Raw genomic sequence first — 14993 nt, forward strand, 5'->3', positions numbered from 1 at the left:
AGCCACTCTCAAATATTGTTTTCAGATGGTTGAACAGAAGGATTAATTTACTTCTTCTCAAATACTTTCACTTGCCTTATTTCTTCTTTCATGTAGAAACAAGTAGGAAAGATTATGTGGACCGTCGCCGTCACGCTGGTGATCCTCACCATATCTACCCAAGGGTTAGAAGTTGTATTCGAGAAAATAGAACAATTGTCCGGATTTGACGTATTTGAAAATGCAATACGCGTGCGCAAGTATAATCGAACAACGGTTACCGCGAACGGAACGCTCATTCTAAAGTTACCCTTGAACGATAGTTTTATCGTAAGTACGCAATCGTACTTCGTGTAAAATAACATTTGCCGTAATCATTCTCTGTTCTCTTACATCACAGTCCGTCTTGGATTTATACCACAGTGCACTCGGAAATCAGCAGTGGAACCACTACCCAATGAAGCTGCCCAGCAAAGGTAAATGTGAATTCCTCTACAGTGTGTATGACGACTACTATGAGTACATGAAGGACATAGTAAATCTTCCAAAGAGAGGGGAATGTCCTATCACGGTACGCGAGTTTCATGTGTACGACAAGGTTTTTCCATCGAAAGCGATCCCTCCGGTTCTACCGAAGGGCCTCTGGAAGGCGATAATTATTACTAAATATGGAAACGTCGAGAGAGCGCGAGTCGAGGTGATGGCGAAAGCATATGCGGATAAATTTTTCTGACATTTCTACTAGTTAGAAAACTTCAAAAATCGATCTCGAAATCCATCGATCCGTATCCATCTTCATTATAACTACTCAGAGATTGGAAGTTGTGTAGTGGAACCACCACTCAATCAAGCTGCCCGGTAAGAAGGCGCGTTACGTCTTCTTCAAAACGAGTGGTTCATTAGGACAAGGTTCATCTCTTCGTGTAATTAAGAAGTCAGCATTTTATGTTAAAATAAAATAAGGCCACTTTAACAAAATGACACAACGTTGTATTGCTACAACATAAAATTTCCAGATCTTTTCTTCTACTATCCATCAATGGTGGCATGTTGTTTAATTTTTTGAAAATGAATGTACACCTCACTACTTTATTGCAGCCATATTTTCGCAGCTTTATTAGAGCACAATCCAAGTATATTACGTATGTGAACAATGAGAACCGTCCTAACAAAACGTGTTATATGATGTAATAAAATGTTCATAAAAGCAACATAGTCCAGATATCAACATTCAAGCTAATACCACAATCGATCTGAGTACAGTCACGTTTGTTACAACGGATGTAACAATATCCACTACATCTCAATGAAAACAACAAACATAACTTTACACAAATGGCATGCAGGAAAAATGTTCAACTTTTCAATGTTAGTCATTACACCTTTCAATAAATTCGTTGTAAATTTTGTAATCTTATGGTGTTAGAAAAAGCATTTGAATCGTTATTTCATGAAACATTCGCCACTTTCGTCTACCTAGGAAGTAAGCAAGCAAAAATTTTATCTCACTGCATCATTGATCCATCCAGGGTAATTAGGTATCGAAACATTGTAACTATTGTTAATTTCAGCAGAAGTGTCAAATTTAGCACTTGCATTGATAGATTCCATTCAGGTAATTTTCAAACAAACTTTCATCAAAAGCAGTTATTGTGTATTATTTTATTGTAGCGAATTCATTGTACCGAAACATCAGAAGAGGTACTAGCTAACTGTAATCGCTTACTGTCAACAGCAATGTGTAACCCATAACAACTTCCTCAGATCTTACACCGGTCAATATTGCCTTCCATAGTCCTCTTGGAGCTAGGGGCGGTATCACCTCAGATGGAAATACATAATCCCTGATAATTATGGTTCTGGGTGAAATTGGGCACTCGTCTTTGTCCGGATAATTTTCAAGCTGGTTTACGTGATCTTTGTAGTTGTTGTGCATATTTTTAATAAAATCGCATGTTCCGGCCGATGGCAGCTTCATTGGATAATGGTTGAACTGATTATTCCCGAGTCGGCTGTAGAACAAATCCATTGATAACTGAAATGAGGAAAGGTTCTCCAGAATAAATAATCACTTTCATGCCCAGTCTATAGCGTTTATCTATTGGGTTTTGTACCTGCATTTCGTTTCCTATGAATTCTCTAGAAAAGAACGTTCCATTAAGTGCGGTCGTCGTGCGATTTATTTTACGCACGCGCAGGTCAAAAACTACTAAATTTTGAGCACCGATTTGCTGAAAACTTTCGAACATCCCATGTAAAGCTACCGTTGAAGTCACACACATTGAGAGCAACAAAACTTTGTACATGATACTATACTTTCAAAGAGGGAAACACAATATCACCAGAGACTCACAACTAAAACGAACGAAAATCAGAGCGTTTTGACGATAAAACTAAATACATTCGTTCGCACTGGACTATATAGGACTAGATGAAGCTGTTTTGTTATCTCCAGCCGTTCATCGCATGTTTACGCACTACAGATATCATTTCATTTGTCAGAAGTATTCAAACATTCAGCTAATCAGTACACGTGCCGTTGGCTGTGATTTGATGTGAATGTTTAATTTGACAATATTTTATAATGCAAACACAATTTGTTAAATAGACAATTCGTTAAATAGAACAACGAGAGCAAAACTGCCATTCAAATTCCAAACATCTTGGAATGGTGGTAAGAAGGCGCGTTACGTCTTCTTCAAAACGAGTGGTTCATTAGGACAAGGTTCATCTCTTCGTGTAATTAAGAAGTCAGCATTTTATGTTAAAATAAAATAAGGCCACTTTAACAAAATGACACAACGTTGTATTGCTACAACATAAAATTTCCAGATCTTTTCTTCTACTATCCATCAATGGTGGCATGTTGTTTAATTTTTTGAAAATGAATGTACACCTCACTACTTTATTGCAGCCATATTTTCGCAGCTTTATTAGAGCACAATCCAAGTATATTACGTATGTGAACAATGAGAACCGTCCTAACAAAACGTGTTATATGATGTAATAAAATGTTCATAAAAGCAACATAGTCCAGATATCAACATTCAAGCTAATACCACAATCGATCTGAGTACAGTCACGTTTGTTACAACGGATGTAACAATATCCACTACATCTCAATGAAAACAACAAACATAACTTTACACAAATGGCATGCAGGAAAAATGTTCAACTTTTCAATGTTAGTCATTACACCTTTCAATAAATTCGTTGTAAATTTTGTAATCTTATGGTGTTAGAAAAAGCATTTGAATCGTTATTTCATGAAACATTCGCCACTTTCGTCTACCTAGGAAGTAAGCAAGCAAAAATTTTATCTCACTGCATCATTGATCCATCCAGGGTAATTAGGTATCGAAACATTGTAACTATTGTTAATTTCAGCAGAAGTGTCAAATTTAGCACTTGCATTGATAGATTCCATTCAGGTAATTTTCAAACAAACTTTCATCAAAAGCAGTTATTGTGTATTATTTTATTGTAGCGAATTCATTGTACCGAAACATCAGAAGAGGTACTAGCTAACTGTAATCGCTTACTGTCAACAGCAATGTGTAACCCATAACAACTTCCTCAGATCTTACACCGGTCAATATTGCCTTCCATAGTCCTCTTGGAGCTAGGGGCGGTATCACCTCAGATGGAAATACATAATCCCTGATAATTATGGTTCTGGGTGAAATTGGGCACTCGTCTTTGTCCGGATAATTTTCAAGCTGGTTTACGTGATCTTTGTAGTTGTTGTGCATATTTTTAATAAAATCGCATGTTCCGGCCGATGGCAGCTTCATTGGATAATGGTTGAACTGATTATTCCCGAGTCGGCTGTAGAACAAATCCATTGATAACTGAAATGAGGAAAGGTTCTCCAGAATAAATAATCACTTTCATGCCCAGTCTATAGCGTTTATCTATTGGGTTTTGTACCTGCATTTCGTTTCCTATGAATTCTCTAGAAAAGAACGTTCCATTAAGTGCGGTCGTCGTGCGATTTATTTTACGCACGCGCAGGTCAAAAACTACTAAATTTTGAGCACCGATTTGCTGAAAACTTTCGAACATCCCATGTAAAGCTACCGTTGAAGTCACACACATTGAGAGCAACAAAACTTTGTACATGATACTATACTTTCAAAGAGGGAAACACAATATCACCAGAGACTCACAACTAAAACGAACGAAAATCAGAGCGTTTTGACGATAAAACTAAATACATTCGTTCGCACTGGACTATATAGGACTAGATGAAGCTGTTTTGTTATCTCCAGCCGTTCATCGCATGTTTACGCACTACAGATATCATTTCATTTGTCAGAAGTATTCAAACATTCAGCTAATCAGTACACGTGCCGTTGGCTGTGATTTGATGTGAATGTTTAATTTGACAATATTTTATAATGCAAACACAATTTGTTAAATAGACAATTCGTTAAATAGAACAACGAGAGCAAAACTGCCATTCAAATTCCAAACATCTTGGAATGGTGAGACAAAACCACAACTGGACATTTCTGATGGATAATAATAATCTGCCAACGTAGCCGTTAGTGACCGTGTCATTGGTTTGTACCCATTATGATAGTGACTACTTATCGTCTGTGCAACTAATTTAGATTTTTTAAATTGTTTATAAAATACTGTTGTAGTACATATAAGTACTGTGCAATGAATGCTACTCGGTGCAATGAATACTATATTTCTAAACCACCGTGTTCTTTTAACACCAATAGCCTTTAATCCTTAGTATTACTTTATTGCATCAGAATTATTAGTGTAGCAAAATATAAATTTTTTGTTCATCTTCAATCAGTAATATGATAGTCACATTTATTATCTTGACGATATTCATTATATCGAAACACTAGAAGATGGGCTCAAAAGACGAACAATATAAAGCAACAACTTCAAAGTATAGTTAGTTATAATCGCTTACTCTAAACAGGAACGTATAGGCCATTATAGTTTTCTCAGATCTTACATAGGTAATCGTTGCCTTCCATAGTCCCCTTGGAGCTATGGCCGGTAGTACCTCAGATGGAAATACATAATCCCTGACTTCTACGGTCCGGGGTGAAACTGGACACTCGCCTTCGCCAGGAAAATTTTCTATCAGCGTTAGTTGTTCTTTGTAGTTGATGTGCATATTTTTAATAAAATCACAATTTCCGGCCGATGGCAGCTTCATTGGATAATGGTTGAACTGATTGTTCCCGAGCCGGCTATGAAACAAATCCATTGATAACTGAAATAAGCAAAGAACCTCAACGATTAGTAGCAATTTTCAAAAGCACAAATTTGTTCTTATACCTGGATATCGTTTCCTAGAGGTACTCTCACAATGGCAGTTCCATTTAATGGGGACGTCGTGCGATTTATTTTACGCACGCGTAAGTCCAAAAATACTACATCTTCACCACTTTGTTCAAAACTTTCGAACATCCCTTGTAAGGCTACCGTTAAAGCCGCACACAAGGAGAGTAACCAAACATTATACATGATATTATACTTTCAAAGAGGGAGAGTGTTAGGGATAAACCTAAATAAAATCGTTCGTCCTGGAATATGTAGGACAAGATGAATCTATTTTGTTATCTTCACCTGTTCATCACCTGTTTAAACCCTGCAGATATCCTTTCATTTATCAGAAATATCGAAGCAATTAACTAGTCAGTGCACGTGCAATTCGTAGGCTGTGATTTGATGTGAATGTGATTAAAAAACACAATTTGTGAAATAGACATTTCGCTGAACAGAACGACGAAAACAAAAGTGCCATCCAAATTCCAAACATCTTGGAATGATGAAGCAAAATCTAACTCGGTATTTCTGAATGATAATCCAAATCTGCCTATTATTTATTTATTTATTTATTTATTTATTTATTTATTTATTTATTTATTTATTTATTTATTTATTGATTTATTTATTTATTTAATTATTTATTTATTGGAGCTGGAGCTAAATCTACGTAACTTGGAAAATAGCTGAGGTACATCAATTTCACCTTTTAATAACTTAACAATAAACACTTAGCTTTCTGTTGACAATTTTCCAAGGTTTCGAAACATAATACAATCGAATTCTAAATCAATTATATCGAAGCTTCAGAAGATGTGCGAATAGTATAAAGTAACGATCTAAAACTGCAGTTAGCTATAATCGCTTATTCTCAACAAGAATGAGTAAACCATTACAGTTTTCCCAGATCTTACATAGGTTATCGTTGCCTTCCAAAGACCTTTTGGTACTAGGGGCTGTATCACCTCAGATGGAAGTACATAATCCCTAATATTTACGGTCCGGGGTGAAATTGGACACTCGAATGGGCCAGGAAAATTTTCTATCAGCGTTACTTGCTCTTTGTAGTTGATGTGCATATTTTTAACAAAATCACAATTTCCGGCCGATGGCAGTTTCATTGGATAATGGTTAAACTGATTATTACCAAGTCGGCTATGAAACAAATCCATTGATATCTGAAATAAGCAGAGGTCGTCGAGGATCAGACGCAATTTCTAAGAACACTCAAAACGATCGCCAATGTTTTTTTGTACCTGCATATCGTTTCCTAAAGGTTCTCGAATAATGACCGTTCCATTAAGTGCGGTCGTCGTCCGATTTATTTTACGCACGCGCAAGTCAAAAAATATTACATCTTCACCACTGTTTTGTTCAAACCTTTCGAACATCCCATGTAAAGCTACCGTTGAAGTCACACACAAAGAGAGCAACAAAACTTTGTACATGATTCTATACCTTCAAAGAGAGAGAACACAATTTCACCAGAGCCTCACAATTGAAAGGAACAAGAATCAGAGCGTGTTGGGGATAAAACTAAATAAAATCGTTCGTCCTGGAATATATAGGACCAAAATAGATGAACGCATTTTGTTATCTTCACCTGTGTACACCCTACAGACACCCTTTCATTTGCCAGAAATATCCAAACAATTAACTAGTCACGTGCAATTGGTAGGCTGTGATATGATGTGAATGTGAATCTGAAACTCACCCGGTTGACAGAAATTTAAACTTTTTTCTGCTGTCATGTAGTTACAGCAAGATTTACCATGGTAGATTGCTGAAACTCTTGCTGTGACTACATGACAGCAACAACAAAATTTAATTTCTGCCAACCGGGTTATTTGTTAAATAGAGAATTCGTTGAACAGGACGACGAAAACAAAATTGCCATCCAAATTCCAAACATCTTGGAATGGTTAGACAAAACCATAACTGGACATTTCTGATATATAACAACAATCTGCCAATGTAGGAATAATTTAGATTTTTTTAAATTATTTGTAAAATCCTGTTGTTGTACATATAAGTACTGTGCAATGAATGCGACTCGGTGCAATGAATACTATATTTCTAAACCACCGTGTTCTTTTTAACACCAGTAGGCTTTGATCCTTAGTATTACTTTATTGCATCAGAATTATTAGTGTAGCATAGTATAACTTTTTGTTCATCTTCAATCAGTAATATGATAGTCTTATTTATTATCTTGACGATACTCATCACATCGAAACACTAGAAGATGTGCTCAAAAGGCGAACAATATAAAGCAACAAATTTCAAAGTATAGTTAGTTATAATCGCTTACTCTAAATAGGAACGTGTAAGCCATTACAGTTTTCTCAGATCTTACATAGGTAATCGTTGCCTTCCATAGTCCTCTTGGAGCTATTGCCGGTATCACCTCAGATGGAAGTACATAATCCCTGATATCTACAGTCCGGGGTGAAATTGGACACTCGTCTTCGGCGGGAAAATTTTCAATCAACGTTAGTTGTTTTTTGTAGTTGTTGTGCATATTTTTAACAAAATCGCATTGTCCGGCCGATGGAAGCTTCATTGGATAATGGTTGAACTGATTGTTCCCGAGCCGGCTATGAAACAAATCCATTGATAACTGAAATAAGCAAAGAACCTCAACGATTAGTAGCAATTTTCAAAAGCACAAATTTGTTCTTATACCTGGATATCGTTTCCTAGAGGTACTCTCACAATGGCCGTTCCATTTAATGCGGACGTCGTGCGATTTATTTTACGCACGCGTAAGTCCAAAAATACTATATCTTCACCACTGTTTTGTTCAAAACTTTCGAACATCCCTTGTAAAGCTACCGTTGAAGTCACACACAAGGAGAGCAACAAAACATTGCACATGATGTTATACTTTCAAACTGCAAAACACAACTTCATTAAGTACGATGAACTGTTTGCCCCAGAATATATACCATTAGAAAGCTTTGTTGTTATCATCGGTTGTTCATCGTCTATTTGAATTCTGCAGATATGAGTTAATTATTCAAAACGTGCAGTACATGTGCAATTCTTTGACTGTCAATTCGTGTGAACAGTTCATTCTACAAAATGATTGAGATTCAAACAATTTCTTAAATTTACAAAGCTTTAAACAGATAATGCAGGATTGAACATTTGTTTATACGATGACAACGACATTGTCTTCGACATTCCACTTGAATACGTCGTGGCAGGATGTGAAAGCGATATTTCTAAACAATGAATTGAACAATAAAAATGATTGAGAAACAAGGCTTCAGACGTATGTAAACATTTGTTTGTAGCCATATATTGAAACTCGCAAAGAATGGTGCCGTTTTTCAATTATTTGAAAAACAAATTGTAACAAAAAAATCGTAGTAATTGCATGGAATGCTCACCACTGCGTTCCAATACCAATCTAAAAGGGAAACACCATTTTCATCAGTATGGTTGTTTCAGAAATCAACACATTTTTACTTTAATACTGGAGGCAGCAAGATAGGTTGAGTAGGAAACGTGTTAAATACGCGGTCCAGTTCGTACACAGGAAGTGGATAGTGATGCATCAGCATGAGTATTAAATCCACGCAATGTTTGGCATATTCTGAAAATGTTTGTAATTGCATGCATACTTTAAACGTGCTAATACAACACGGTGCATGATACAAAGAAACGCCGATAAAACTAGCAAAGATCAGATTCCATCATTCAAGCAAAACCCACAAAATGTAAAAAAAAAAAATGAAATAATAACATAAAATAACTTCATGTAAATTGCATGCTCGTAATTTTTAGGTGTTTTTAAGTACACTCGTTTACAAATGATCTTATTTTCCAAAATAAAATATTTTTATAAAAATGCAGCTCACATTATGCTAGTGCCCACCAGCACATATTGTCCCACATTTCCCTACTTGTATGTTTAATATAACATATTTAATATTGAAATCTTTAAATCTGTCTCAAGACATAAAATCGTCATAGAGTTTAACAAGTAAATTGTAAGAAAATAAAACATTCTCAGATATTACACCAGTGATGAGCGCTTTCCAAAGTCCCCTAGGCAACACGGGGGGTATAATGTCGTTTGGAAACACAAGATCCCTTACGATAATAGACCGTGGCGAAATAGAAACTCTCCTTTGGCGGGCACATTTTTAATCATATCAAACGACTTGTTATAGTTGTTGTGCATGTGGTCGATGAAATCGCAGAGACCGCTCGTTGGTATCTTCATAGGATAGTGGTTGAACTGTTTGTTTCCGAGCCGACTATGGAACAGATCCAGTGAAACCTGGAACCAAAAGGGTTGTGTAAGTTGTAAGCGCGGTATTACTGATGGTTCCGTTAAAAAAAAATTACGTACCAAAACATCGTTCCCGGTCCGTACATTCATAATAACCGACCCGTTCAGTGCCGTTGTTGTTCGGTTCAGCTTACGGACGCGAAGCTGGAAATGGACATGATCAAAACCACTAAATTGTTCAAAATTTTCAAACATTACTGTTAATGCCACTGCAGAGGCAGCGCATGAAATCACAAATATGGCTCTATACATTTATGATTGATGTAACGGGTTTTGACACGAATAAAATTCCACAATTTAGAAGCAGCGCATTTTATACTTTCTATTACAAGCATCGGGAGGTATGATGCCATGTGATTAGTTAATTCCCATCATGCATGGTCCACACTGAAAAACATACATTCGTTTTATAGTGATCGCTTAATGGTGCTTGTGTTGTGAAATAATTGCAATGTGCCACAGAGTAACGAATAATTTAGATCGTAGTAGATCGATGTCGAAACACGTGTTTTTGGTCTTCGAAACCGATTTTCGAAATATAGCCAAAGATGCATATATAACAAGTTGTGTGTCCCATCAAAATGTACGTTGACCTTGGCTTGACTAGTAAGTAACTGTCAAATATTTTCTCGCCCGCTGTCACATTTTGCACTGTATGTATTCACCTGTTTCCACAACAGACCTCGTTGTGCGCTAAGTTTCCTATCGGTTGATTGTGCCAGATCGTTTTCTGCAGTTTTCACCGAAATATCCGCGACTCAACGATGCTGCCCAACCTGGCCAAGCTGTCCGCGCTCCGTGGTGTCTCGCACTCCGTCACCAATGGATTAAAGCCCGCTGTGGCCGGTGCCGCGAAGGTGGAAAGCAAATCGGCCAGCGCTGCAGGTCAGATTCCCCTCGTTAGCAACATTGCTGGTGCCAACTTGCCGAGCTCCAACTATCGGGTGGTTTCAGGCGTCACAGGTTAATACTCAAAACCATTCATTAAAATTGAACACGATCCCGCCGCGCGAAGGGAATAGTGTGCATTCCGCACTATTTATGTTGCATAAGTATCCTGCGAAAAACGTAGTGAATTTTGACAGTTCGGTGAATCGAGAACCAGAGACGGTGCAAAACTTTCGTTATGTAATGCAATCTTTTGATCGTCGATAAAGGCGCAGGAAATCTCGCTTACCCTTGAAACATTTGAGATACTCAAAACAAATTCAAGCTACCAGATATTGGACCGGAAAGTCCTCCTTAGCGCTTTACGCAAAAGAATCTATTTCACCAGTTTAGATGTGATCTAACCTTTCACATTGAGAACGTACCAAAACAAACCACCAAACGTCATCAGCTTGCAAGGATCAGGTGGATTTCTTTTAACGAACGTGTGTCCTTGTTTCCGACAGGAGCAACCCAGATCCGCCTGGCCCACACCGACATCCGTGTGCCGGACTTCTCCGAATATCGCCGGGAACAGGTGAAACGCCCGAACGCCAAGAACGACACCGCCGATGACCGGGCCGCGTTCACGTACCTGCTGGTGGGCGGTAAGTTTCCGATTCGATTGACTTTCACTTATACTTACCCTTAACTTATGGTTTGCCTCCACCCCTCATTCCAGGTGCCGCCGTGTCGACCGCGTACGTCGCAAAATCGCTCGTGTCCACCTTCGTGTCATCGATGAGCGCCTCCGCCGATGTGCTGGCCATGTCGAAGATCGAAATCAAGCTGGCCGACATCCCCGAGGGCAAGTCGGTGACGTTCAAGTGGCGTGGAAAGCCTCTGTTCATCCGTCACCGTACGGCGCAGGAGATCGAGGCGGAGCAGTCGGTGGCGGTTGCGACACTGCGTGATCCCCAGAACGATGCCGTAAGCATTAAAGAGAGGGAGGGCAAAATGGGTAGAAAAATATCAATAATTTCTTTTCACTTTGTAGGAGCGTGTCCAGAAGCCAGAGTGGCTCGTTGTGATTGGTGTCTGCACGCATCTGGGCTGTGTCCCGATTGCGAATGCCGGTGACTTTGGTGGATACTACTGTCCGTGCCACGGTTCCCACTACGATGCCTCCGGCCGTATCCGCAAGGGACCGGCTCCGCTGAACCTGGAAGTGCCGTACTACGAATTCCCGGAAGAGGGTCTCCTTATTGTCGGTTAAAAACCGCACCTACACCCCCCTACATCCTCTCACATTCTGCTGCGCCCCGCCCAAGTAAACAATCCCCCTTTCAAATAAGTAGTAAAAGAACGTATCTATCGCAAAACACCTGCTACTACTTCGGTAAAAGATAGAAAGTGAAGTGAGAGATGCACAATGCACTCCGACGAATGGACCTTTAACACCCGGGGTCCTTGTGTTAGTATTTGCAATTCATGCCGTCATAGACCGGACGACGACCGGAGTCACCGGAGAAGCTAGCAACCAGGAATGATAGGGTGCAGAAACAACCAAACGCCGAAACCAATTCACCGATAGTAGAACAATGACACGATTGCTGGTTAATAAATTGATTGGTAATGTTAACCAAGAACTTTTCCTCTTAATTTATTTATCCAACTATTCCAATGGGGGAAACATAATCCCCATCCAACAACAAAACTCATTACTGCAATATCTCCCTGATTTCCACACCACTCTCCGAACCCTTTCTGGCCTCTTCCGACAGTTCAAACTCTCGCGCAGCGTCACACAACAACGGCACCAGCTGCTGCCGGTACAGATCGTGCTGATCGCCATGTGTTACCCGTACGATCTTTTCAGCTGCGTGCAAACTTTTCATCGCTTCCGCGAACTGACACAGGTACAGCTGCATCTTGCCTATCTTCAGCAGCAGCAACCCGAAGAGTGGGTGGTACGGGCCGTGGAACTTCCGGAAGCCGTCCACCAGCCGTAAACCGTACCCGATCGCTTCGGTCCACTTTTCCATATCGATCGCACACTCGAACGCATGATCGAGCGTTTTCAGGTAGTACACGTTGTACTGGTGTAGGATTCCTTTTTGTCGCTTGAGACAAAGTTGGCAAACGTCGAGATCTGCAATACAATTGATTTGTAATAACACACATCGTACACGACAAATTGATTAAACTACTCACATGCAACATCTTTCATTTTGGCCAACTGTTCCTTCGTGAAACTGCTGATTTCGACAAACTGCTCCCTCCGGGAATCCTTTATTTCCGCCTTGCAAGCGGGACACGCGGCCAGCTGCCCATCATCCAGATCGAGCGGTTCGTCACAGTCCGCATTCGGGCATGCGGCTGCATTCATAAGCTTCCTCTCAGCCTCATCCCGGCAGCGCTCGCATTCGCACCGGAAATAGTACCGATCGGCCAGCTCGCTCTGTCTCGCATCGGCCGGATTGAGAAGGTCGATGTAGGAGATGAAAATTTTACCAAAGTCTACCTCCGACCCGTTGTAGTCCTCCAGCAGTCGTATCTGCAGCGTATCGCCGACGAACGTTGGTACGGCGTTCGGCCGACAGCTATGATCGAGGATCGATGCGCCCAGGTACATGGCCGTCCCGATGGTGATCGTTTCGCTGTCCACGATGTTGAAGCTGTTGATACACATCTTTTGAAGGAAAGTTAAAATAAATGATGATAAAACACGTGATCTTTCATATACCGTTAGATGTTACCTTGCCGTAAATTCTCAGCAATTCGCCACCCGCCAGAATGGCCGGTTCGTCGAGCAAACGCAACAGGACAACGCTCAGCGACTCAAAGTGTTCCATCCGCTTGGCGTCCTTCCGGATGTTTTCCTCATCTGTCCGGAAAAACAAACGGCACGTGCTCGCTCGATTAGAATCAAAATTTTCAAATTCAGTCCATTCTCCACCGATTGCAGTACCAAACACGCATGCGACGTGAACACGAAAGAAAAAAAACCAATGACCAACAACGAAGCGCTTCCGGTGTTAGGTGCCAAGTGTGGTGGTCATCATGTTATGAGATACTTTGAAAGCGAAACGCGTATAATCTAACGTGCAAAAGACGAACAATTTTGATGGCGTTTTGTTTTAACAATCATGTCAAATGTTTTCATAGCATTTTAAAAATAAACTAAAGACAAAACATACAAAAAGAGAAAAACCTTAAATAAACCAACAAAAATCAAACACACAAACAAAAAGTTTCGCCTCACATTTTACACTATCGGTGATACAGGAAGCCCTTGAATGTATCACGGAGTTTTAAAGTTGAACATATAAATGATTATTAGAAAAGTATATTGTTATATTACGCATTGCATAAAATATATAGTCTTAACAACTATCGTTTAATTTAGAACCATTACAATACCCCATGTGAACGATTGAACGGGATACAAACGTGATCTTATGAAGGGTGCTTTCGACTTACTATCTGGCTATTGGATATTTTTTTTTAAACAGAACTAAAGCCTTATCATAAGGATGGTTTGAAAAGAAACGATGGGAGATATTAGGTAATGGCGAGCTCATGGTAAATAGTCTACCAAACGAGAGCTACTGAAAAATTGAAGCAAGTAATAAAGATCCCCGAGGTAAAAGAACGGTACTTGGTATGGATACTCACGTGGCATCAGATCATTAAACCGTCGATAGTATTTCGGCGTGTAGTAACCCTTCTGAAAGTCACCACCTTTCTGCAAACGTCTTATAATACGTGCCATCATGAGAGCCGCTGCCGGAACGACCAGACCAGCCGGTAGCGCCTTCAGTTTGACGCACTCATCCTTGTGATCCGGCCAAGCCTCCGTCTGGCAGGATCGATTGCAGTAGCGCACGTACAGGCAGTTGGAACATTTCAACACTTTTCCCCTGAAATGAAACAGGATGTAAGTACATAAAAAACGGGTTTCTTTTGTGCACCGGAACTCACTGCTTAAAGCATCGATCACATCTTTGCTGGCGGTATTGTGGTTGCAAAACGCAGGCAAACGGTTTTTCCTGTAGGATCAGATCGCCTCGACGATGAAAAGATTTTTTCATACTGATATTGAACGGGTTATCCCTTCACACTGTCCGACCGTACGCAACAACGGGTGGTTTGCTAGTGGAGCTAAATCAGAGCACGACCACAACAAAGATTCTTTTCAACGTTGCACTCAACCGGTGTTCTAATTACTGCACAGCACCAGCACCGGGGGGTGATGATTTAAAAATATCGCGCCAACATCCGCCTCGAAAGCCGACGTGCGACGTTGTTTGTTACGAAATTAGCTGGAACCAGACAGACAACGCACGACCGACCAGGAACGGGGCCCTAGGCTTTGAGTATGGCCGACGAACCAAACGGGAAAACTGCATGGGAAGCATAAATATAACACGCAAATCCGTAAAAAATGGAGTATATTTTTAGACAACAGCTTTTACGACACCACAGCTTTGTGTTCGGCGAAGTGGTGCTTTTAGTTGCTCGCCATTTAAATGATAGTAAA

At 39.9% G+C, this 14993-nt stretch overlaps 3 protein-coding genes across 4 annotated transcripts; 1 reads left to right on the top strand and 2 right to left on the bottom strand.

The window, feature by feature from the left end:
• Window positions 1-1687: 1687 nt before the first annotated feature.
• On the bottom strand, window positions 1688-5478 carry LOC131293218 (uncharacterized). Its single transcript, XM_058321301.1, has 3 exons — window positions 5290-5478; window positions 4961-5224; window positions 1688-2014 (listed from the first exon to the last, which is right to left on the bottom strand). Exons 1-3 carry the CDS (start codon window positions 5476-5478, stop codon window positions 1688-1690), a joined length of 780 nt encoding a protein of 259 aa, XP_058177284.1.
• A 4789-nt stretch (window positions 5479-10267) lies between these two features.
• Window positions 10268-12093, top strand: LOC131281543 (cytochrome b-c1 complex subunit Rieske, mitochondrial). 2 transcript variants are annotated; one of them, XM_058310881.1, is made up of 4 exons: window positions 10268-10546; window positions 10978-11118; window positions 11193-11440; window positions 11508-12093. In XM_058310881.1, exons 1-4 carry the CDS (start codon window positions 10348-10350, stop codon window positions 11724-11726), a joined length of 807 nt encoding a protein of 268 aa, XP_058166864.1. In that variant the 5' UTR covers window positions 10268-10347; the 3' UTR covers window positions 11727-12093. The 2 variants fall into 2 exon arrangements, with proteins under 2 accessions (XP_058166864.1, XP_058166865.1); XM_058310882.1 differs by having other exon boundaries at window positions 10268-10468.
• Window positions 12077-14806, bottom strand: LOC131281540 (histone-lysine N-methyltransferase SMYD3). Its single transcript, XM_058310878.1, has 5 exons — window positions 14435-14806; window positions 14129-14373; window positions 13210-13337; window positions 12665-13142; window positions 12077-12602 (listed from the first exon to the last, which is right to left on the bottom strand). The coding sequence occupies exons 1-5, from the start codon at window positions 14542-14544 to the stop codon at window positions 12172-12174; spliced, it is 1392 nt and encodes a 463-aa protein (XP_058166861.1). The 5' UTR covers window positions 14545-14806; the 3' UTR covers window positions 12077-12171.
• Between the last annotated feature and the right edge of the window lie 187 nt (window positions 14807-14993).

The sequence above is a fragment of the Anopheles ziemanni genome, chromosome 2 (genome assembly GCF_943734765.1).
Source record: "Anopheles ziemanni chromosome 2, idAnoZiCoDA_A2_x.2, whole genome shotgun sequence".
In the NCBI taxonomy this organism is placed as follows: Eukaryota; Metazoa; Arthropoda; class Insecta; order Diptera; family Culicidae; genus Anopheles; species Anopheles ziemanni.